Below are 25,812 nucleotides of genomic sequence, written 5' to 3'. Positions count from 1 at the left end.
GTCTATGAGCCAATTAAATCTCCCATTCAGCCAGTGCTCTCCGGTCAGACTATGGATACAAGACACACGAAGTGCTGTGTATCTTGAAACATCCTCCAGTCTGCTTTTTTTTACAGTTTAAGCCAACACCAGTCAAGACTGGAACATATGAGGAACTTTATATTCATCTTTTAAGTAAATTTTGGTGGCAGTTGGAAGCAAAATTTCTCAAGGGTAAGAAACGATGAGAAATAACGAGAAATAACATATGGTCTTACTTTTTAAAAGGTGACTATAATCTCACTTTTTGCTGTCCTAATTCTGAATTGGTTTTATGTGTCCAGCATAAATAGGGACAAATAAAAAATATTTAAAAATCTAACTAATGCTAATAGGGATGGCTAGATGGCTACAATGCTGTAAGGAGGTGTTATGCTAGCTAAACATCTTGGTATCACTTCACTTGCAAAACCATGCAAAAAGGATACCGAAGACAGAAGTTGCCTCTGTCCTCTTCCTCTTTTACTTCATTTCTGAGTCTTGTATGGGAGGGACAAGCAAAATACACTTCTAGAAAGCAGAATGTGTTTGATTTTCCTGTAAAAAGTCTGTAAACAGCCACATGTTCTTTGGCATATTTGAAGTAAATCCCTTGGTCATCTTAAGAGAAATACTTCTTAAAATTATCATTCTGATAATACCATTAGCTTCCTACCACTGTTAGTGGTAACTAGCTTATTCAGCAAACAGATTCACAGACAACATTTTATGACAGTACACTATTGCGTTTGTTTCTTATAGCGATAGTCAGGAAAGTTAATACAGACACAGGTGTTCCTTCTGTAGGTACTCTGGACAATTTCAAAGTATTTGAGCCATGTTAACTGCACAACATTGCCAGGCTGAGATTGATAGACACAAAATCTCTTAAAAAAAAATTAAAAAATTAATTTCACACCAAATACCATGTTAAAAAAAGTATTTTATTTTAAGTAACCAAGTATCAGATGCATAGCTGATTTTACAAAAGTTCTTGTATTTGCAAGCTAAAAATCAAACACAAATGTTTCATATTTTACTTGTTCCTTTCTTACGTTCTCCAAGTGAATAAATACCAGTACAAAGAGTAAATTCCTTCGTTTTACCACAAAAGAGACGTTGTGTTGTAAAATTTCATATTGAAGGCAAATGCTTATTTTACATTTCAGTTACCCAGAAGAAAATTTTATGATCTCCTCCAACTGCACATAATGGAAGAGTTCTATGCCATGTCAAACCAGATCCTACAGCTGCAGTGCCAGTAAGAATGGGCTTTGAAAAAAAAAAAATAGAAAGAGAGAGGGAGGGAGAAATATCAATACCATTTACCATATAGATTATTTTTATACCAGATATACCAAGTTGCACAAATAAAAGACCACAGATTTAGTACTCCTTAACAAATACAGTTAAAATACAACAGAAATCCAATTGAAAAATCTTGATTATCTGCTTAGTTCCAGTAGCTACTTACTGCATTTAAGTAAGATACAGCAAAATATTCCGTAACAAATAGTTTTAACTATTTTCATTAACATTATTATTATTTTAAAGGCATATTTTCAAACTTAGAAACCTTTTTTAATGAAATTACTTCCTGTTATTTAAGTGTACTCACAACTTGTATGTTTGGAGGTAGTATTTTTACTGTAAGCATTACAAATGTATACTAACTCCAGCAAAACAAAAATATTTTGTATGCTTTGTATTCATATATTTTCATTAATGATTTAAAATATAATTAGTTCAAACCTGTAAAATACACAACCACCTGCTTCTAGTCTCTTTAGAACTAGAAATACTGAAAAATTTATTAAATAATGGGTTAATGTGTTATTCTTCCCCTTAGCACCAGTAAGACAAAGTAAAATAAAACAAAGATGAAGCAGCTTTTAAAATAGCAGGTTAAGTGTGGTGTGGTTTTTTTTTTTTTTCTTAGCAGGGATAACACAAAATAAAATAGGTATACCAAGCAGCATTTCTGGACAGTTTGGGCTAGCTTTTAATTGTAGCTTTTAAGTATCTATGAGCCTGATTTGAAGGGAACAAATGCAATTCCAGCCAAAAGCCGATCTCAAAAACTTACCTGGGGATGTCCTAAATGATGAACAAGCAGTTGACTAGTTGTCTTTCCTGGATATCCAGTGGTTGCAAACAGATTTTCATTTACTCGGGACCACCTATTAATAAAATTAATGTACTTTTCAAATATCGCTATCAGACTATCAGAAGTGCACAGAAAGTGGAGTTCTGTCCCTTGCAGTTAACTGTGTGAAGCTGTCAAATATTCCACCAACACCAGAGAAATTCAGAGAAATGGCTTGTAAATGATTCACCACCCACAGCCCCATATGCCCATCATTGTAAAACAGAAAAAAATCATGAGAATTTTAGACATATATACTAAATTTAGCTCATTCACAAATTTTGCAAAGTTTATAGACCAGGTCCCCTTAAAAATTACTTAAGTGAGACACAAGCAGTTCCCTAAACTCACAACTCCTTGTGTATACTTAGGTTTATATAGACAAAATCCACAGAATAGAAACAACGCTAATACCTGAATAATCTGGCTCGATCAAGATGGACAGGTCTTTTATCCTGTGGATAACTAAAACAGACATTCAGGGTAAAAAAACTGTTCTGCAAACAGTGACAGCTCATACTGTAAGTACCAAAAGCATGTATCTATTAAACAGTGAAGAAAATCTACTCTCTGTGAAGAAGCTGAGGGAAGACCTGAGCATTCCTGCAGCTTACATCTCAATTTGGGGTAGGAAAACTTAAGTAGTTTTCCAGTTTATTACGGTTCAGTTATGGTTCAGTAATTATCTATTTATGACTTAGAATGAAATTTTAACTAACACATAAACATTACAGTGAGTGGTAAACAGTAGTGAGATGCTGTCTCAAATGGGCAAAAAGACAATGTTATTTTTACCAGATAAATATCGATAAAGATGAAACAAACAATACCAAGGAATGATCTGCACTGATATTGTAATTCCTGATGAATGTTCATTTATTTACTGAACAGGTGATATAAATATATAGTGCATTTGAGTGCTATAATAGCAAAGTAGCTACATCTCTTCATGGCTGCCTAAGAATAGAATAAAGAAACATATTCATGTATGAAAATACCTGGAGCAAGTGATATCCCAGATTAGCCAATCACTTCCAGCAACTGCTCCAATTTTAAGAGTATTTTTTAAACACCAGTCTGCTGACATCAGCGGCGTCTGTTCACACTCTAGGGAGAGGATGGCTTGCTGTGTAATTAGATCATAGAATCGGATTGTTCCATTCTTCTCTGCTACCATCAGCTGTTAAGAGAAATTAATATAACGTTGTAAACTCAGCGTGTAATGAATCTTAGTATGTTTTCTACTCTATAGCAAACCTAGCAGAGTTTCAAGCAAATATTAGTAATATTAAAATAGGTATCATTTTCACTTTGTTTCAGAAAGCATTCTTCTGAACACTCTTCCACCAATAAATAAAAAGCACTTTAATCTGTATTACTGTCACATTGTTTTAACGATTACATTATCTATATATCTTGTTAGAAATCTATGCATATAATTTTGGTGCTTAGAAGCACCAGTTCTTAACCACCAATGCACTGTGCTTTTAGAATTGTAAAGCAAAAATTATTCTTTTAAAATTAAAGAGTCCTTGTTCCGAGTACAAGGAACTGACGGATATAGTGCTGTATAAGGAAATAACAGTATTAATCAGCGTAACTGTAGAATTTGAATTCACACTTAATGGTTTTATATAACATCACAAATTTTGCAACAGATTTTATCTAAACTGTTTTCATTATAGTAATATTTTCAAGCAGTTTATTATGTATTGTAGAAAGAGCTTCCTGATTAAATGATGAAAGAGGTTTTCTCCATGAGGAAATTATGTGCTCAGACAGTCATGAACAACAATTAAGGAAGGGAAAGAACCATTAAAAACAATACTCCAAGTTTGTTTGGAAAAAGAGAGCTGTCAGCAAAACATGCTCTTCTGCAAACTAAAGGACATGGTACAGTAAGCATTTTGACCTGCAGTAAGCTTTTCAGCAACCATCAAGTCTGTCAAGTTTTACAAGATTTTTGAAGGCGGTTTCTCTTTAAAAAAAATTTAAAATCCTGTGCTTACTCTTTCATAAGGGTCCAAGAAAAGACAAGCTAATGTGTAAGATCAGTGTAATACCGCAATTTTTGGGCATATCTAGTACTTTTGTTGTGCTACTGGGCAACTTTGCTAGCAAACAGTAGCAAGCACATTCGTGATACCACTTGAATCAACAGTTTTCCTAGTTTTCTTAGTAAGGACTGGATATTGATATTGGTGGAAAGTATGATGAAATTACTGATCTTTCTTCCCTATCGCTATGTAAATATTTTGATACCTTATTTGACTGCTTTTCTATTTTAAGTGTGTGTTTTTGTGGTAATCTGAAAAACTATCTGTAGCTACTTAAGGCAGTTATTGAGTAACACAACAGGAATAATAAATCCAAGACTACAAGGACTAGACGATTAAAGAAGCTGAACATTTTGGTACACATCAGCTGGTTAATCCTCCCCAGTGCAATAAACAGGTAGGTATAAAATCACAGTTTATTGATTTATTTTTATTTTTCAGCACGTATTTCATATGTTCCAAGCAAAAAAAAAATAAAAAAAAAATCTCTTGCTAACTTCAAACGGGTACTTTTCAAAACTTGGCATGCTTTATAAGAATCTATGTTGTTGGTGAACAGTGTTACCATAACTGAGAAAAAATTCAACTTTTCTACAATAGCAGTAAGTTAACATGCAATTGGCAGAACAGTTATCAACAACAGTTGATATATGTGATCAAATGTGATCAAGAAGGAATAATTCTGATGAGAGGAGTGAGGAACTGAGGGTAAAATGACAAGAATGGGAATGAGAATTCACATTATCAGATCCAACCAATATCCAGTTACAATGGATACTAGCTCCCCAAGCTTTAATCTTAGTACAGCACTGAAGATTCATAGTTTAGGTAAGACCACCCTCCTGTTATTTGAAAGGTGATGAGGGTGAAGAGCTGAAACACACAACCTTAAAAGCCTCCTCAGGATGCCAGCAAACACTCATTCCAGGAGAACGTAAAACAAAATGGGCCTTCTCATTTCCTTCCAAATCCCAAACCCTAAAGCAAAAAAAAACAAACAAAAAAGGCAAAGTATTAATCAATTTATTGCCATCTGACTGCAAATACATAAACTTTCAGTGCCTCAATACATTCACAAAGGAAGCGACCACGTGAAATAGTGTTTGTGCTTTATCACTTCAAGAAGTCAGTAAAAGCGGTCAGTGCTGAAGTGAAGGTATTTTAACATTGATGAACTAGGCACAGCCTCTGTTTAAAAGGGGAATATAAAGTAATTTGACAAGTTTAGTTGTCTAGACATGAAATCTAGAGGAGATGTTCCACTTTATTCTTAAGTCACAGCCTTTGTACTATACCATGAGTAACAGTGACACAATACAAAGCAGAAAGGTCAGTGTTGGTCTAGCTGATACAAGCAACCTACAGTACCAAGTAACTTAAATCATCCATATTACCACATAAAGGATAAGACCATTATCCACTATTACAATACCACTAAAGTATTTTGCTTGTCTAATACACGAATTTCCAATTTTTCCTGGTAAGACAAGATTGTGTAATGGAAATACAAGAAACTACAAATGAAGCTAAGGCAAACAAAAGGATCTACAGCAGAGGTTAACACTAGCCCAACAAAGGATCCTGGCAAGCTTTCAACCAATAAATCATATGTGCCAGTTTAATCTTTTCCTTTAACATCACCTACAGTACATATCAAGCAGTTTAAATTTAATAATAAAAAAATCAACAATATTTGGGTCAGTATGGATTGACAGGGAAGTGTATGCTGAAACACTCTTAAGTTAGATGTTGAGTAACTAGGTTAGATGATGAGTGAGTTTTCTTTGGATGCATTCAGTCTGAGTGGTAGTGAGCCATGAAGCTACTTTGCTTATAAAATGCAACAAAACCAAAACCGAGACTCACAGCCACTGCTCAACTGCCTCTTTTCCCACAAAATCAGCGGCTCAGTTGTAGGACAAAGACATCACAGTTGTGAACATTAGTCTGAACCACAATGCTGCATACTATTTATATGCATTTGAGCAATGAAACATACACATATATCCTTAAGGCCTTGCTGACATCCAAAACCCTAGAAAAAGCCAATTTTTTTGAAGTAGTGTTCTGCCCAGTCTTTTGAGTTAGATGAGTAGTTATGTACTATTATTGTTTATTCTAGAGGATTTTTGCTGACTTCCTCCAGACTTTTTTGGTTTATATCTCACCAGGGTGCTTAGAGCCTTGTATTTAAGAGATTTCAAAAAAACTCTTAAATAATACATCATAAGTCTAGACAAAATATATGGGAATAAAGTAAATATATTTAATGAACAATGCTGTTTTCTTATGCCAAACCACAATAGATCAAATATTTGCTCTCCCTGCAGAAAACACAGGGTCTCTAATATTGAAGAATCAGTGTCCTTATTAAAAAAAGTCAAAACAAAAACCTGAAAATTGTTTAAAAAATGAAATATCTACTTGATTAGGTAATTTAGAAACATACAATACTTTCTTCTACTGCCAAAAATGTTGCCTTGTAGATTTGTCCAAGTCAAATCAACACTTTCCGTGTGTATTTACTGTGCAGAGAGAAAATTATGATACAACAGAAGATGGTGAATCATTTTGACCAAAGGAGCATGCCATCATATTTCCTTCCCTGAAGTGAGCAAGGTTATTAGGTGTTGAGACAGAAATTTATGCTTTCTACCTCCCTAACTTTGTTATTTATAAAATGCAAAACTTGTATCTCTTACTTTGTAAGAATGGTAACATTGTTAGTAACAAACAGTACAGGAGGGGGAAAAAAAGGATAAATGCCCTTATTATTATTTTTGGGTTTCTTTACTGATAACAAAAATGGTATCATTCAGGGTGGAGGGGTGCAGGGTGGGGAGGGACCCCAAAACAAAACCCCAAACAAACCATGCAATACATATCAGAATAGATACTTGTCTGATGCATCAAGTCCATTGCTGGTATGGAAGTTTACAATTACATATGTGTTCAATTAACTTTTTAAAATATTTCTTTGTCTCTAACCCAAGTAAAAAATGTGCAAAGACCAAAAATTTAGCCAAACTGAATTGCAGTTACTCAATTACTCAGTAATCATAAGCAAATCAGCTACAGATGCTAAAAAACCCTCTAGTTTTGTCCACATTCCTATCATGTAAATCAATCCAAAAAGAATGAGCATTTTGTCTCCCATTCAAAGCCCTTGAAACTTTACTAATATTACGATGATTTTATATCAAACTAGTGTCTATGCTTCTCCAAACATCCTGATTTTTTGTAACCTTGCAATATGTCACCCTCTTAATTCTCCTCCTCCTCCCACCAACCATTGTATAGACTTGTTATTTGGCCTTGTCGTTTTTTTTTTTATATTAAAAAAAGTTTCAACATAAATTTAATGGAGAAAAGTCTGAATAACCACAGTTGAAATGAGGGCCAAAGTTTGAATAATGGAAAGCCTCAAAAATACTATGTGATCTGCTCAGTAAATTCATTATTTTTAAAGTAACTAAGGAGAAATTACATACTGCAGTGCTCATAAAATTTAAACTAACAGGAAATACAGATAGTTGCAAATGTCCTTAAAGAAAATTCCTGAGGTATTAGTATGTTTCTCTTGTCACTCATATCCTATGATTAAACAAATAAATAACAACTGCAGTTCTCTCAAAGCATTAAGATATTCAAACTACATTGGAACAACTATATTGTATGTCATATGCATGAATATGGATAATGACATGCTGCATATGTGCAGTAATTTTATCACACAATGGACTTTCATTAAAATTGGCAAAGTATTCATTAGAACATCTGAAAACCTGTCTTGTGGCAATGGAGATTATCCTTATTTTAGATTCTAACTTTCTGATTAATTTGAACTAGAGAGCAAAACCAAATCCTAACGGAATAAAAATAATCATTTGCAATAGTAAAAGAACAAAACTATATTTCAACCTTCAGGCATTTCTCAAATCCCCAGAAGATTTAAGTAAAAAAGGGAATTCTTGCACCATAGGATTGCCAGCAATTTTAGTGAGTGGGGTGGGTGCTAGAACAAAACCTTGTCATCCAATACCATTCCCAACCACAAGGCATGATCAACTATACTTGTACCATTACTCACAGATTACTGTCTGACCTACTCTTAAAAATGCCCAACATGTTTTTTAAATAGTAATATCTAACTTAAAATACCCCTTGCTGATGTTTCTTGATACCTCCATCAGAGATACTGCACATGAGAGGAAAATCCTATGACCTCTGAAAAGCTTCGAGGACTATGGAGAAAGGAGAGATTCCTTTTACAGAGCTCACACAACAAAGGTACAGCAAAGCTGTTCCTCATTGAGCACAAGGAGTGAGAAAAGGAAGATCTCAGAAAAAGAAAATGAAAGTGCAGAGATTAGTTAACACCGTGGACAATATACCCAACACTGGCCTTGTCTCAGGTCTTCTGCAAACTCCATATGGAGGTGGTTATCAAAGATTGGAAAAGGATTTAAGGCAGGACATGAAAGAACAGAAGGCTGAAGCAGAACTGCAGAAATCCCCTCTAGCTGTTCAGAAGAAGAGAAAGGTGTAATATTAAAGACAATTTCCAGTGATTTATTTTATTTTACTGAGAAAATAAAAGACTAACTTTTAATAAATCAGTTAATGCACTATCAAACTAACACTTCATTGCTGCAAAATCTGTAGCAGAATCAGGTATCAGAACTCCCTATTCAGCACACTGTGCAAAACAAGCCACAAAAGTGGTTGCATGGGGAGAAAGGGGAAATCCATCTGTGCCGCCTAGCACTAGGTCACCACACACAGCCATCTTAAATTATCTCCTGACTCAGCATACAGGTTCCTAAATTTGTGCCTGTAGAGCATTTCCTTCACTTACTTCTGATCCATGAAATAAAAGCATTTTCATAGAGTAAATGTGTAAATGCTCTTTCAGAAAGTTGACCATGTTCACCACTTTCTTTTGGTGGTCAATGGAAATGTCAATGTTATTAAAAAATTAGTAATTAGAATCTTTCCAATTTTGGCATTAAAATCCATGTTACCTCTGGCTTCTTGTAATATCTATTTGGGTATGCAAGCATTGATCTATTTTTCATGTGTAACTGAGGGATGTAATTCTGATTAACCCCTGCAACATTGCTAGAAGTGGGAGAAGCAGGGGAACTGCACATATAGTATCTCAAGTGTCTCAACTGACTGTTCTTTGCCAATACGCATTTCAGAACATGCACACTCAGAAATAAGTCCAAGAAATATACATTACTACTACTACTGAAATACCTTTAAAAGTTATCTAAAATAAAGCTAGAGACTAAGCAGCATTTACAAAAACATGACGCAACAGTTGTATCCTTTCAACTGAAGAAAAATTAGCTGTTAGCGTTACCAGCTAATTGTTTCCAATGTAAATGCAAAGCTAAATGCTCCTATGGTATGACCGAGAGACTCAAAACTGCAATTTTGCCAATAACTTCCTAAAATACAAAGGTAAATGCTAAACAAATATAATGCAATGATTTCTATTTAAAACAATTTACAGGCTAGACTACATTCTAGGACTGTGTGACCCTTAACATAAGTCATAATGCATCACACAGGAATTACCTACCACTTTATCCATATATTCTGAAAATTTCCTAACTAAAGGCTTATTCATTCACACTTAAGACAGACCGAAACACATTCTGCACATCTGATTCAGAAAGTGAGGTTTTTAAAAATTTTTTTTTTTTTTTCAGCTGACTGGATACCATTAACAGGAGACCGGTTATACTTGCATAGTGATTGTGAAGTATAACATAAGTTATTGGTTAATACTTTCATCATGGCTGTAAAGGACAACAGAAATTGTGTAAGATTACATTTGGGAGACATACAGGGACGTATACAAAAAGTGTGCGAAGTCAAAGACTAGACTCTTAAAAATAATCCAAGACTTTCCTATATTTTCATCAATTATAATGCATAGCTTGATAATTGTAATCATCCCACCTCAAAAAGGATAAATATTTCAGAATGGCATGTCTTATATGAAGAAACACTAGGGAATTTATCACACAGATGAAGACAGAACAACATGAAATATGATAACTTTTAAAAAAATTTTGGCAAAAATCCGTAACTGAGTGCACTAGGAATGGGAAGATGGAAATAAAACATAGTTTTGGAGGCAGGAGTGAGAATGACAGCTTTTCAATATAGGCAAAGACTGAAATATTTATTGAATTAACAAGGTAAGACTCAAGGGCAACAGGTGCTGGCAACACATTAAAGAACAGAAGACATAAAAAACCAAACAGGAGTTCCCATTGGCTTTCACTTCACATTGTCTGGAGAAAGACCTACACAAAATAACACACAAAATAAGACACAGGAGTAACCATGTAAACCAATACACCACAGACTAAAAACCCCTAAAAACAGATGAAACACTACAATAAATTTTGAGACTCTAGTTAATTTAGTTTCCAGTGATACCAAACCATTCCCCCAGATCTCTGTCCAGGGAGAAAAACTAACCTTCTGATGGACTGGCATTTGTGGTATGTGGAACAGAGAAGGCTGAACTTGACAGTGGCTGATAAATTCACGTAAGTCCTTTTCTATGAAGCAGCATAAGCCACAGCTTAAGTAACTGTACAGAACTCAGAAAGGAATCAAAGAGCAAGCACATTCACAGATGAAGTGGAAGATAAGTCAGCTGTACATTCTTTTCTATTACACACACAGAAAGAGAGGAAAATTATATAGTTTAAGGGGTAATAAAAAAAATAGAGAGGGAGACAGAGGGATGGATGAGTCCTTTTCAGCTTTTTAAAATACAGGGCTATCCAGCACTTGATGAACAAAAGAAATTGCCATGCTCCCATTATTAAGGGCCTGACACTGTCAGTAATCTTGCAGTTCAGCATGAGGATGGAGTATGTGGTGGTTATCAGCCAGACTGAATTAACCTTTTAACAGTCAGAGGTTAATTTTTAGCATGCATATGAGACTAGTGGGTTTTACTAGGATGGTATTTTGCATGAAATAATTCAAGAAACATCAGGTATTGTTAAGCTTGTGCTGTTTTCCAAACACGTCCTATGCTGTTTTTGCAGAGCCTTCATTAAAGTACCAAAACCAAATGATTTGTATATCTGAATCCCTGCAGTCTCCTGTACTGTTTCTAAATCATAACGAAAAAGCCAGCAATAGTTTTTAAGAGTGGTTCACAGGGAGTAGCACACACAGTTCTCATTAGCAAAGTGGGATACATATGTTGCTACGCTTAAGACAAATGTTCAAAGTGTATAATGCATTATAATTTTAAGGAATTAAATGAAATAGTCCTTAAACCTATCATAAAAGATTTTTTCTTATTCATTAACCCAACCTTACGATACCAAGAAATGGACAAGCAAATTACTTTAATTACACATAAATATTATATAGAATTTTGAAACCAAGATATGAAAGGCAGATCATGAAGAAAAAACAACTAGATCTGAAGGAAAACAATTAGATTAAATCCAAGAGGCAATTCACTTCTCTGCCATGACAAAGTTTGGCTTTCAGCAGAAACATAGATATCTTAATTTGATTTTTTTATGTATACACAAAAAACTTTCATTTTTACCTCAATTGTATTCAGTATGTTAACACATAAGACATAAATAAAACTGATTCAAATTTTTGTTTAATATAACAAGTTATTTTCTCTGCCAGTCTTTTAGCATTTTCTTTAGAATTTTGCAAACTTTAAAAATATTTTTTCTATTTTTTAAAGAAAAATAATTATAAAAAGTGTAAAAAAGTGAAACAAAGCAAAATTTGAAAATTACAATAGCCTGCCCAAAATATAAATTAACTATATGATTATGAACAGCTTCATCCATCTTGGAACATAGCCATCCTTGGAACAAAATGATGGAAGTCATGTATGATATTTAGGATCCAGAATTTGAATTTTTCAATCAACTTTGCAGATGTAATTTTTAGCTACAAGAATTTTATCTCTAATATATACAGTTGTGAGTAACTGCAACATGGTAGGTTTTAAGAGTCTTCCAAAGGTATCTTCTTTCAGAAAAGCAATTCTTTTTAAGTTTGTCATATTAGTTTTGAGATTCTCAGTGCAGTGAAACGCAAGATTATTGAAGTGTACAGCACATTTACATACCAACACCTCTTCAGCTGTCTATGAATGCACATAATACTTTTATTCACAATTACATAACATAGCTACTGCAATTATTTTATGCAAGAGTATTTTTAATTCAGTTCTACATCAAGCTGGGAAAAAGTCGTATGTTGTCAGACCAGCAAGGCCAACAAAGACTACATACAAGAAACAACAAGGATTTCTGAATGACACAGCAGCAATTTAAAGGTAAGAAGAACACTGAATATAACCCGTATCTGACTTAAACTGTCTTCCAACCAAAATGACTGAGTCCAGCTCTGAGATGTCACTATTGCAGCAGCTTGTGGCAAGATTGTTTAGTACATGAAAACTGAAAATTCAAGTTCTTTAAAGATCTCTGCTAAATTTAAAACTGAGTGAAAACCAGGGAAGATCAAAACATGTTTGTATATATTCTGGACATAATGAGACATCGTATTAAGACTTGAAAGTGGAACTCTAACAGAACAATACCCAAACATTCAAAACTTCATATTCTTATACTAATTGTTCTAGAGCTTTATTCCAAAGGTATTAACAGATGATGTATTCTGAGAACAATTTCAGGACAGAAATCTACAGACAGAATAATTATTCCTCTTCTTACATTACTGCTGAAGCAAATTACACATTAAGTAAGGAATGATTTTGGTAAGTCCCAAGGAATGCATTTTCCATTGGTTTTGAAAGTGTAACCTTTAAATTCAATAAAAAAGTCTTCATGCTCCGCATGCATGAATGGAAAAAATAAGAACTCAAGTAGCCGAAAAAAAAAAATCCTACTATTTCCCATGGCTTTTAACCAAAGCCTTTATGGTTTACTGCATAAAATGTCTTTCAGAGTTATGAAGTTGAAATCTTGAGAGTATACATTAATTATATACTTCCCATTTCCCCTTATTTTAGTGTCAATGAGACTACTGGTTTTAAAAGTTCTCTTTCATCCCAGGAACACTGAGCATTTCATAAAATAAAAAAAGGCCACACATTCAAACAGCTCTTTGCTGAATAAACCCAGTATTAGTTTAGATTTGATGAAGAAATCAAGGATAGGAAATAAATCAGAACAAGTTACGAATAATACTGTTCATTCCTAATGATTTTGTTGGGAATATGCACAGGGCGTCTATGGAAAATCTGCCTACTTGTCACATTAGTTATTTCTAAGTTCCCTAGGGGTGTTAAAATCACAAGCCTTTTAAATTTTCTATTTATGTAGGACAGAGTAGCTCAACTAAAGCTACTAAACTGTGATTTATGCCAGTTGATGATCTGCCTTTTACAAAATCTCATACACAGTGTAATCATTCTAAGAGCTATTCTCTTCTCTCCTATCAGGTAGAAGAAGGCTTAAGTAAAAAATAACTTTTTTCCCCTCTGAGTACTACCTGGTCATTTATATAGGAATTGATATGGTGGTAACTTCAAAGAGCAAATACATAATTCATATAATCAGAGAAAAAACTAAAACTGATCCTTTAACTGAGACAGGTTTTCAATTATCACAGCTATTACAAAGAAAAGTCAAAGATGATACTTTCTCAAGTCTCTTGCTGCTACTGCAACAACTTGCAAAGCCTGCATAGCCGCCCTCCTGATCCCTCCAACTGTAAGCTATACTGAAGGGATAAGAGTAACAGCTTTACACATTCATGTGCATTACTAGAAGAGGAGGATGGGGGTAAAAACTCCTGTACTACAAAACCTTAACCAGCATTTTTCAAATTATTTAACCATTTTTCTCTTTTACTTCCAGTTACAAATAATTTCATAAATAGGTTTGAAGCAGCTATAATCATGGCATTATGAGCTGCCAATACCACTGTATTAGTATGGTACTGTCCTTATGCTATGTAATCCCACCTCCTAGTAAGGCTAGTAAATTTGGGAAAGCAGACAAATTCACACACACTGGTTTTAAAGTTGAGTCATCTGATGACAGAATGGATAGGGGACTGTACAGTTCAGTGCTGAGCTATGCATGTCTCTTCTCTTCTGTTCTCGTGCCTCTTATCCCTGTCCCAGCAGGAGAAATTATATACAGTGTGTCATTCCAAGACTGAACAGTTTTCTTCACATTGTATCTAGTTAGTTCAAAATATTGCTTTGAAAAAAACTGAACTCGCAAGTCACAACAAAAAGCCAGTCCACAACCTAGTTAACAAGACTAGTCCATCTGTCGTCTTGTTAGTGGGCTATGAAGGCCCACTAAAAATAAAAAATTCTTATTTATTTAAGCAAGCACATAAAGCATACACTCACAGAAAAAGTACTATTTCAATAATGTTTTGAACAAAATGCATACCTGCAGGTGTGGTCGTCACTTACACTTGCAACTTCCTGACCTTCTTTGGGAGCAAACACCAGATCATTAATGTAATCTGAGTGGCCATCAAATGTCTGTCAACCAGAAAAAAGAAATACTTTTACCTTAGAGCTGACTGATCCATCAGTCCACAATGTATTTAACAGAACCACTAAAGAAAAGATGTATGAGTGTTAAGATAAAGCTGTCATTTCACATGGAAGGTAAAAAAAGTATTTATCAGTAACGAGTTCTTTAAAATATCTTGCTTGACAGATCAGTGAGTTGCACTGGAGTTTTTTATCCTCCTTTTGACCACTGAATTTTGAAGTTAGAACATAACAAATGTCAGAAAGAAAAAGAATGACCAGGGAGCGAATGTATGCATGATCTAGGTATCTTAAAGAACTCTGATTACTGGTAAGTACCTCTCATCTCTGAATACTAGTTTTCGCTAGGGGTTCCTGCAACCAGCAAGAGTTCCTGAAGGAGCAGTAAACCAGCCACTTGTCCAGTATGTGTCCTTTTCCAAGCAGTCAGCACACAAATTGCCTAAGAGGATATGTCCACTAAAGGCGGCAGATGAAAAGGCTACCTTTAGAAAACACAGTTAAAAATTTAATTGTAAGAAGATGAAACAGAAGACAGCACAGGCTGAAGACTAAGAAATCCAAAAATGAAGAACAACTGTACAAGCAAAAGCAAGCAAGCCATACAACACCTTAGCAATTAAGCACAGTATCTATGAAGCATTTGAGAAGAACAGACACGATGCCTTGTGTTTATATGCTGTTGTGCTGAAAAGGAAAGAAGATCAGGTATAATGCATATTTCTCTTCTTGTGAACTAATAGATAATCCATTCTCAAACAACAGGATAAAAGCACTTGCCATGTGAATGCACACATGAACTGTCACTCAAAAGTAAACATTTACTGTTGTATCAAAGCATGACCTTGTACCTGTGTAACTGTTCTTGCCCGAAGTTTCTTAATCATGACATTTTTATTTCAAAGTGCTAACAATAATTTATCTGTAACAAAAACCAACTTCGCAGCATAGATTTCCTGAATAAAAATCTTAGTTTTTGTAAAAATTAAAAGTTAGATAACTTTTACGTATTTCAAAGGCTTTTCAGTTATCTTGGCCATAATATCAAGGCACCTTTCCCCCCCCCCCCCCCCCCCCCCCCCCCCCTTTATACTCAGTGCTTTGCATTTACCTACAGGTATCACTGATATTTTGATGCTTACAGTATCCTCAAAAATCTAAGTTAAAGAACTTATACACATTTAGCATTAAGCAAGCATGCAAAACTCATCTCATTTAGGGTCCAGTCAAAGTTTAAAGTACATTCAAATTCATTCACATGGGGGCTAGATATGAATAAATCATCTCTGGTCTCATTAGAAAATCTGTAGCTAGTTAAGGTATCAGTTTGCTCCATCTGAGGATTTACATGTATTTTCCCTCACTAACTGCATCTATGGTCTTTCTGACAGAGATCTCAAAATTTTATGTCAGGCAAAGTCCATGGGTAGATGTTATATCTCTTACTGTTCCATCCTCCTCAGTCCCACCAATTAAGTTTCAAGGTATAGCTTCTCTTGTTTTGCTCAGCAAGGTATCATAAAATGAAAATATTCTCTGGTTAATAGCATGACATGGAGAGATTGCAGTGGAAAACAAGGGCAAATGAAAACAAGCAGTTCTACAGTTTTCTGAAAGAAAACACACTATCTGTTCTCTAAGTGTAGCTATTCTGAAGAACAAATGCAGAATTGATAAAACCCAAAAAACAAACCTCTCTCAAGCATACACAATAACTAAATCCCCCTCTCTTAAAATTTGATGAATGCCTCATCAATTCAATACAGAAACATTTTCAGCAGCCAACTGAATGTTTTCCAATAGCTTCTAATTTTATTAAAACCTAGTGGATTATACTAGAACTAATACATCCTAAGATGATGCTAAACTATTTAGACAGAAATGCCAAGTCTTTTGAAAATTTTCAGCATTCCAAATTCAAATATCCTGCCTCATTTTACTTGTGCAGTTCTGATGAAATATGCTTTTTATTAAACAAAATTTGATGCAGGAGAAGGAAGCCACAATTCATTTCCAAATGAAAACCTCAAAAGAAGAAAAAGGTTTCATGAAGATCCATCAGTCATATTTTACCTTTTGTTTGTTGTTCTGGGCTTGATCCAACCCATAAATTTTGGATTAGTCGTGTTGACAAAGTAATGGAAAACTCAGTATGCTTCAAGTTCCTTGTTGATAATTACATCAAGACAGTTTTTCCACTGGGAAAACAGAGTAAGATTACTCCGTCTATCCCTCCAAAAGCAACACATACTAATTGTTTACTATAAAAGACAAAATGTTCAGAGATTACATTTTGACTGTAATCACATACTTCCTTCAGCTTTGCACATTTTGTACCTCTCCTGAAAATCCCACATGTAAAGTATGCACCATACAACGGATCAAAGTCTTGAATGTGTTCATCATGAGTTCAGCCTCAGGTTTATGAAATAGCTTTTCTGAGGTATTATCAATTGACCATTACTAAGAAACCATTATATCAAACTTTTTTGAAAGCCAGCTCAGCATAGCTAACCAAGTATTTGTGAACATCAGAGATACTCCAAATACTTTCAATCAGAGTAAGGCGTTACATTTTTCTTGACAAGAAGTAGATAGTACAATGATAATCCAGGTATAAGAAATCAAGATAATTATCTGGAGAAATTATTTCCACACATTTTGTCAAAAAAACCAGAAGGTAGTCTGAAGGACATAAACACACTAATCCACATTCTTCCTTTTCACTAGTGAGTTCCTCACTATTAGGTAATTTTTATTTCCTGTTTCCTGATTATTTTTGACATTAGACCAAGCCTGACCCAGTAACAATATGGATTTTTACTTTTTCCTCAGTCTCAGTACATCCTTACTGAAGTTCTTACACTGTTAATTCCAGTGATGGAGCTGGCACAAACAACACTAATATCTTTACTTTTAAATTGAAGCCAACATTTCTCATTTGTATTGTGTAAGTACCAAATGATCTTTAGTCCTCTATAGTGTCAAAAATGAAGAAGCAACCCATGGTATCTTCAGCTGACGAAACTCAAATTCTATGATCCTTCTGTCTACATTGAACACTGGAATAGTTTATACAAGAGATGAATAATTAAGATATTCTAATTGCATGTTTCCTTCTGGGGCAAAATAAATTCTGTACTTACAGTACTTAGATCTGTGGCTGTTCAGCCTAAATACCACATTCTGATGTCCAACACTAAATACCACATTCTAATGTCTAATGCTCTGTAGTCTCTGTACTCACTACCTGTCATAAAAATTATTCTGACGCGTTATGCCATGAACACACTTTTGCAGTAGAAGTTTATAACTGCAAGTCAGAGCATTTTGAGTAGAAAGAAGTCCTAAGGGTAGATGAATCAGTTCTCCAATGAACCTTCTTGTATGAAAAATAATTGCTATCTTAATGGAAATGTAAATGTGGCATTTCAAATGTATTTCCAGGCATCCAGTCAGAGCTACTGTGTTATAAAAATCCCCTAAATTAGAACTGCATGTTTAAAATGTCATTTGTGTTGGTCTGATAACCAGAAAAATACCTTGTCAGAACTGGGGAAACAATAACTTATCACAGAAATCCTACTCTGAAAAAAGAGCACTCACCAGACTGTACTACTGAGTTGCCCCCTTTGCTGCTCTGCTTGTAATACACACCATGCACTGATAATAAGCTAGAAGAGAATCATCTCATTTGGTATAGTCAAAATTATTATTTCAGAAGTGTGCTGTTTGTATATCTCAATCTAATTCAGTAATAAAAGGCTTACTAGAATTCTGCATTGGAATAAACTTGCTTATTTGAACTTGTGTGTTAAAAGTTTAAGCTCATGAATTATCAAAGATGAGCTTGTGTGAAGTTAGAATATACTGATTATTTCTCTGGAAGCAATTAGTTCCTAACAAGCAAACTGGCAGATCCATTGGTAATTCCTAGTGTTATGTCTGGGTTGTATCCCACATCAGTGTGGAGAGTCTGAAAGCTGGTGTAGACATGAAGTCTGCTCTGGAGAGTATAGAAGCTTTTTTTTTTTAGCCTTTTGCTAAGTACCAGATGATGTAGAAACAGGAGGAGTTATGAAAGTTATGCACTATGACAGCTGTCACGTTCAGCTTTTGGCAAAAAATTGTTGAACAATAATTAACCCCCAATAAAAATAATTAACAGCTTTCCTATTTATTAACTATGTGGGAGAAAACACTCATCCATGGCTTGAACCAGTGTCCACTGAAGTCAAGAGACTTCTCATAGATTTTAGCAGATTGTTGATCAGGTCCCTTGTTAATCCAAAATAATAAAAAAAAAAATATCAGAATTTAGATGCTGAATTTAGCGGAATAAAGCCTGTAGTACCAGGTTCACCCATATGTTTGATTATTTCCACTTATTAACCATCAATTATCTACAGTTATTAACAATTTCATCCATTTTCTTGCTTCTGCATGCTTATGAACAGTTCTATAAATTTCTCAAATTGCAAGAGACATAAAATAAGTAACTTTACATTCTGTCAAAAGATTTAATTAATAACTTAAATTAAAGCTGCTGTTGTCTGCAATATCATAAAACTGGCAGATATTATAGCAATAGATAACTTTAATAAGGAACGACAGAAATCAACTCACAAGCAATCAGCATTAAAAACTTATATAAATATTTTGATAGAAGTGCCACCCAAGTTGATTATAACTATGTCAGCTATCCCCCTGCCTGGGTGACAAAGCTGTGCAAGATGACCAAAGGTGAAGGAAGGGAATTAACAGTATGTGCACATATCAAGTAACATAAAAAGTAGTTTCTTTAAAGAAAAGCCATTCTGTTTTTTCATTATTATCCATCTTTACTTCTTATGCTATGCTTTATTCACTCCATTATCAGTACAGCCACATGTGACATCTGCAATTCACTTACTTCCTGTGTGACAAATATTATTGTCTTACTAATACAAATTACCAAACCACAAGTGAAAATCTATTATTTTCTCCTTGAAAATAGTACACTATAATACTCCATACACAGCTGCCACTAAAAGAGGCATTATCATATTCAAAAGCACTAAAAGAAGGAACCCTTTTCCACAATTTTTTAGTCTAACTAGCCTTGCTTACATTTTTGGTTGAGATCTCAACAAAACAAATTCAAACTGGTTAGCACAAACATCTAATTAACGTTAGAACTTGGACTGGGCCATTGTTTCAAAGGCAGAATTTTGAAAAATATGTACACATCAGAGTGAGATAGGAGTTGATGTCTTGCAAAAACAGAAATCTCCAGAAAACCAATCTTCAGTTTATGAAGTGAAGACAATATTTAGACCTCGTTTAAGAACACTACCATCTACATTGAAAGAAGGGGAAACAAAATTGTATTTGAAGTAGACATTTCCTGTGTTTCAATCTTAGACATAAAAAAGTGACAGCCTATGGGCATGTCTAGCGTACCTGTCTGCAGTTATGTATCAAATTCAGTATTCTTTCTTTAAATTTTCTACAGTCTGAAAGAGTTGAATTGCAACATCCAGTTCCCCATGACAGAGAAATTACTAAACTTTCTTTTCTTATAGAGCAATCCAATCACCTATACCACTTAAAATCTTACAGGTCTGTACATAAAGGAACCTTATCCAACATGGTACTCGAAATTCACCTGTAGGACACTGTTTATGAGTATATTAGAAGATCAGTAAACCTCTACTTGCTTTTCTTCAATTTGGTTAAATTGTTACACAAATATTTTAAAATCAAAAGATCAGGTAGCTGATAAGTACAGCTATTCCCACTTCAAGGCAAAAAGGTATACAATACAATGATTTGCTCTAGAAATAATGGATATAGGATCTGTCACAGTTCAGTGCTGTACCTCAAACAATACATTAAGCAAAACTGGGCAGAAGGGCACTTAAAGATTAAAGACTAAAGAACTTTTTAAAAATCAGCTTAGCTGCCCTTACCTTAAATTCATTCTTATCCTGCAGGTCTGACGTAAATAGCCTTAACTTCTTATCAGAAGCCGCAGTACAAAACCTACACCCAACAGACAAAAAAAAAGCCCTTCAGTCAATTAACACTGCAATAGTTGACTTTTTATCAGTTTCCCTTCAGTTTAAACCTGTAAAGTGACATGCAAATGAAAATTCCAATTTAAAAAAAAACAACCCAAAACACAAAAGCTTCTATTTTAACTTTTCTGCTTTGGCAACAAGCAGGGTTATAATTGGAACTTACTTATAAAATAGTGTGTATTAAGTGCCAGGAATACTTTTCCATGGAAAGAAATGCGAAACATTTTCAAAGCTAAATCTGAATCCACTATCAATTACCTGAAATACCTCTTACAACTGCCATTGAAACTTGCCTTGGAAGAAGTTAAGTGGCAGAGCACAAAAAAGAACACTCATCATCAGTCTTTTAAAATACCGAAACAAATTCATAAACCAATTTCTAACGTATTTTTTAAAAAAAGACTGTAAAAAAATGCAGCAGTAAGCAACCATAATTGTGAATAGGCTCAGAAGCTACTGAGAACATTTTAATTCCTAAGTGCATATTTAATAGTTAACTATTTTTCTAGATTTACACCTCAACAGGTCTCACAAATAGCATCTGACCTACTCCTAAACACAGCCCATACTATGCAGACCATTACAAATAACTTTATAAAGCAGGCCGCTACAATAGTCTCATCCTTAGTAAAGTTCCTAAAATAATTCCTTCTTCACAGATGTACAAAGAACTGACTACATTTTAGGTCCATTAAAATAATGAAAAAGGGGAAAAAATTATTTCCTGCTAGTTCACTGGGGGGAGGGGCAAGAGACACAAGAAGTAGAACAAAACAAAACAAAAAAGCACGACTAAGAATGAAAATGTTCTACTTAGACTTTGTCAGTGATTTCTAAAGAGTCAGATTTTATCCATAAGTTTTAAGCTTAGTCCAACATTAAGGAATTAGGGAGAACAAGTAAGAGACAAGGATTCATTGTACTCATTTACTACAAAATACCTTATCTGGGGAGGTAAAGCGTCAAGTCTAGTTTCTGGACTCCATGCTATGGCATCAACTCGGATTCCATGATGAAACATTCTTAGTGTCTTATATTGCATGCCTTCCACTTCTGCATCCTCCTCCTATAGAAATATTGTAGTTAGCTAATCCAGAACAATGTTTTGATGACTTCTAACAATTCAGACTGATACGAAATTGGAAGGCTTTCAAAATTACATGTATCTGTAGATTGTTAACACCCTCATAGTGAAAACTAGGAACATAAAGAAAGTATCAACTTGAATATAAGTACTTAAAAATACATGAAATGATTGCAGTCTCAAGTCAGAGGCCAAATGCAGAGCACAAAAATCGGAACTGAGCTACAAATATACTGAACCCATTCTTTGTACAAGTAGTATCTTCACAGATACAATTAAATCTACTTACTAAAGCATGGTAAGCATACACTGCAATGAAAAGAAGTAACAGAAACAAAAGCAAGCACATCATTTAAGCTATTTTCTCTCTGAACTGTTTTTGGACTATAGAAAAATGCCAGCACTTCATGAACATCATCCTTCAAACAGCATGAGCTAGAAAGGTACCTTTTGTCATCTAACATGACCAGAATTACTAACCTGTCTATTCTTCCCACTGGTGAGCACACTGGATGGTGGGAAATATGAAACAAGGAGTTGGGGTTGTTGATTCAGTCAATCAGTTGACCTCTATAAAACTTTAAAAAGTTTTAAAAACATCTAATGGAGCACCTCAAAGAATAGTTCTACAAAATTTTCTCTATGTCAGGATTCTGCTTCAGGGTAAAGAATGTCCCTGCGTGCCCTCTGAGTAATGTAAAGACTAAGAAGAAGCTAGCTGAGGAAGCATGAAATTACCCAGAGTTTTTCAATACTTCCTGAAGCAAGGAGCAAGAATAGCATTTTCTTCCCCTACTCCAAAATACTCAATGACTCCATATGTGGAAGGGAAGGGAGGATATGAAAATTATAGAAAATATACCTTGTACCAGTGGTTGTCAAAATTTTGATTAGTTTCTTTTCACCAGAAACAAGACAGAGGGAAATACAGATGACAGTAGGTTTTTGTGGTTAGAACCAGTTGTTTTTCAGAAAATTTCCAACAGTAAGGCTTTAGAGAATAATAATAAAAAGAGCAGTTATGCTGTTATTTGTATTAGATAAAGTAAAAAAGACAACCCACTGTATAATAGGGAAGCAAGATGAAGAAAAAAGTTTAAAAATAGATTCCAAAGAACAGTTGTCTTCTATTGATTTTCAAGCACCTAGGCAAAAAATATCCCTAATTAAAAAAATCTTACACATTATAAAAATATACAGTACAGTGTTTTACATTTTCATTCAATGACTAAATTTCAAGGTAAGAAAACATGTTTTACTGTTTCCAACAGTCTGTGAGAGATCCAATAAAAACAACTGGGAAAGCAAAAAACAACAACAAAAAAAGGAGTTAAATTAGGTAATTATTTCTACAGAAGTATCTATAAAATTAACACAGACACCTTAATTGTAAAGCTGCAAGTAGTTATAGCCTTTGCTGTTTCACAAACTAGCTGAAAGCTTTAGAAACTAATTTAATCTAAATAGCAAATGTACATAGAACAAAATATAACTGCAAAAAAAGGAGCCAATTATCCTGTGATGATAAAGAACAACATAGAGCAAATATTAAGTCACATATTTCCAAAGTCATGTGCTTATAGTTCTCAGATAGCAGTCACCAACATTAGTAAGAGGTACTAAAATGGGATTACTCTTTCAGTGGAATAGTCCTGTTTTCTTCGCATCTATTAAGGGAGTGTAGGGACAGGACGAGTAACAATGGTTTTAAACTGAAAGTGGGTAGATTTAGATTAAATATTAGGAAGAAATGCTTTACTGTGCGGGTGGCGAGACACTAGACCAGGTTTCCTAGAGAAGCTGTAGATGCCCCATCCCTAGAAGTGCTCAAGGCCAGGTTGGATGGGGCTTGGAGCAACCTGGTCTAGTGGAAGGTGCCCCAGACCACGGCAAGGGGGTTGGAGCTAGGTGATCTGTGAGGTCCCTTCCAACCCAACCCACTCTATGATTCTATTACTCTGTTCAAAGCAGGACAGTAATTTATACCAATGTGTATTTTATATGTTTATGTGTATATATATATTCTTGAAGAAAAATATCTGAGCACTGTTAACGTAATAAACAGGTAAAACCTTCCCTTGATTACATGGGGAGGGGAGGAAACAGGAAAGTGACCAAGGCCTTTGTGCAGTAAGGGTGCTGGCAAAGTAAGTTTTAGGAAGCAACTAATAAAATGAACAATAACACAAACTAACCTGAAATCTACATGTCCCAACAACTACGTAGTTATTACCACCATATGCAATGAGGGAACATGCATCTCCACTATCAAATGGATTGAATTTTACCACGTGCACATAATCTTCACAATCCACAGTGTAAGCAGTGTTTCTAGTAGAATCTTGCTTCATTTTCAGTGGACTAGGTTAAGGTGTCATGGAAGTGATGTCTTCTCCAGGCTGAAAATCTACATTCCTAAACGGAAAATTTTAAAACCCACGCATTACTCATTTGCACAAAGAAAAAATGTGGAAGGCATTTGTGGCACAATAAATCAAAATTTCTTCTAACATGTTTAAGAACACAAAAGCTGCACATATGGTCATTATTTGTAAATGTAGCATGTATAAATCAAAAGATTAACTAACATAACTAATATACATTCAAAACTGCCTCTTCAGACTTCCAGCAATAACTGCAAATTTTGTGCTGCTGTTGAAAACGCCTAGACAAGCAATTAAGCAACTGTACACACCAGAAAAGTCACATACAGAATTTTTAAGTTTTCAGCCAAATGACAAGAAATGATAAATTACCACCTTCAGCTTCTCTTGCATACCTCTTTAAAGACTATGTATCTAACTAAAAGCAGAGTGAATCAAGGCTGCAAAACTGTAAATGAGAATACTGTCACGCATAACATTTAAACATGGTTTCATGACATAAGCCATTCCAACTGTGGACAGAGCACCTACACCTCTGTGTACCAGAGAACTCATACTTTACTGTTCAACAGTTTTTAAGAAAATCAGGTTCCTGTGCTAGAACCAAGAGGATGAGAAACCCAACTAATTTCAGAATCACTCCTTGTAGTCCCACCAGTTTAAGCCTTTTTGGGAAATCAGACCTTTAATTACACACCACATGGAGAAAACAGCCTTAAATCTCAGACCTTTGACAGATTTTGCCGCGTTAACGACATGAAGGTCTCAGCATCCAAGACTGAATATTTTGCTTGGGAGCCACCCAGGTTTGACACGGGCATCACTGAGATGCAATGACACTCTCCATAGTTGCAATGTTTGTTTATTAAGTAATACAACAAACCACCACATTAATACTTTAGCCATATAACTTGTATATAGCTATGCTTTTAAGACCAAATACAAATTTTAACTCTACCCGTATTTTTCTTTTTGTTGAAGTCTTCCCCTGAACACAGGCCACCAGACTACCTTTTAAGTGAAAATATCAAAAAAGCCATTAGATTCATTCCTTTAGGAAACACAGTTCGGGACACCGAGCCGTGGGCGTGCGGGTTACCTACGCACCCGCATCTCCCCCGCCTTTCTCCCCGCTTTAATCTACTGCTCTCTCCTTTGTCCCTCAGGACCTATAGCTGCTACTCCCGAGCGAGGCTACCAGAGGCTGTGCCGGTCCCACAGCGCAGCCGGCCCTCAAGCAAGGCCGAGAGCCCGGGCCCACACCCACCCACCCACACACCCACTCAGCAGGCAGGCCAGCCCGGCTCCCGGGCCTGGTAGGGTGAAGCACCGGCTTCCCCCCGGCCCTGGCGCAGAGCTCCCTACCCCCCGCCTCACACGGGGACACACACACCTCTGCGGCCCCAGACACCAGCGGCGCTGCCACCGCCTCTCCCGCCAACAGCGCAGCACCTCCCGGCCCAGGAGCGGCAACCTTGTGCTTCCGGGGCAGCGGCTCCC

The 25,812-nt window shown here is 35.2% G+C and overlaps 1 protein-coding gene across 3 annotated transcripts; it reads right to left on the bottom strand.

Annotated features, from left to right (window-relative positions):
• Window positions 1-950: 950 nt before the first annotated feature.
• Window positions 951-25,810, bottom strand: NUP37 (nucleoporin 37). Of its 3 annotated transcripts, XM_056341723.1 has the most exons (10): window positions 25,706-25,810; window positions 24,124-24,343; window positions 21,786-21,910; window positions 20,734-20,806; window positions 14,673-14,767; window positions 5,109-5,199; window positions 3,163-3,344; window positions 2,579-2,629; window positions 2,105-2,198; window positions 951-1,290 (listed from the first exon to the last, which is right to left on the bottom strand). In XM_056341723.1, exons 2-10 carry the CDS (start codon window positions 24,277-24,279, stop codon window positions 1,177-1,179), a joined length of 981 nt encoding a protein of 326 aa, XP_056197698.1. In that variant the 5' UTR covers window positions 24,280-24,343; window positions 25,706-25,810; the 3' UTR covers window positions 951-1,176. The 3 variants fall into 3 exon arrangements, with proteins under 3 accessions (XP_056197698.1, XP_056197699.1, XP_056197701.1); XM_056341724.1 differs by lacking the exon at window positions 25,706-25,810 and having other exon boundaries at window positions 24,124-24,345; XM_056341726.1 differs by lacking the exons at window positions 24,124-24,343; window positions 25,706-25,810 and adding an exon at window positions 22,409-22,675.
• Window positions 25,811-25,812: the final 2 nt, after the last annotated feature.

This window comes from Falco biarmicus, chromosome 5 (assembly GCF_023638135.1).
Source record: "Falco biarmicus isolate bFalBia1 chromosome 5, bFalBia1.pri, whole genome shotgun sequence".
NCBI lineage: Eukaryota > Metazoa > Chordata > Aves > Falconiformes > Falconidae > Falco > Falco biarmicus.
This window is presented reverse-complemented; position numbering and strand designations above follow the sequence as displayed.

Bases quoted from the DNA above. Each gene is read 5' to 3' on its own strand.
- NUP37 (XM_056341723.1), bottom strand. From the start codon at position 24,279: ATGAAGCAAGATTCTACTAGAAACACTGCTTACACTGTGGATTGTGAA. The intron at 5,200-14,672 runs GTATGCATTTTG...TTTTTGCTTTAG, and splicing joins AGTGACGACCACACCTGCAG to GGTTTGGGATTTGGAAGGAA. The intron at 2,199-2,578 runs GTATTAGCGTTG...TTTTATTAATAG, and splicing joins GATCGAGCCAGATTATTCAG to GTGGTCCCGAGTAAATGAAA.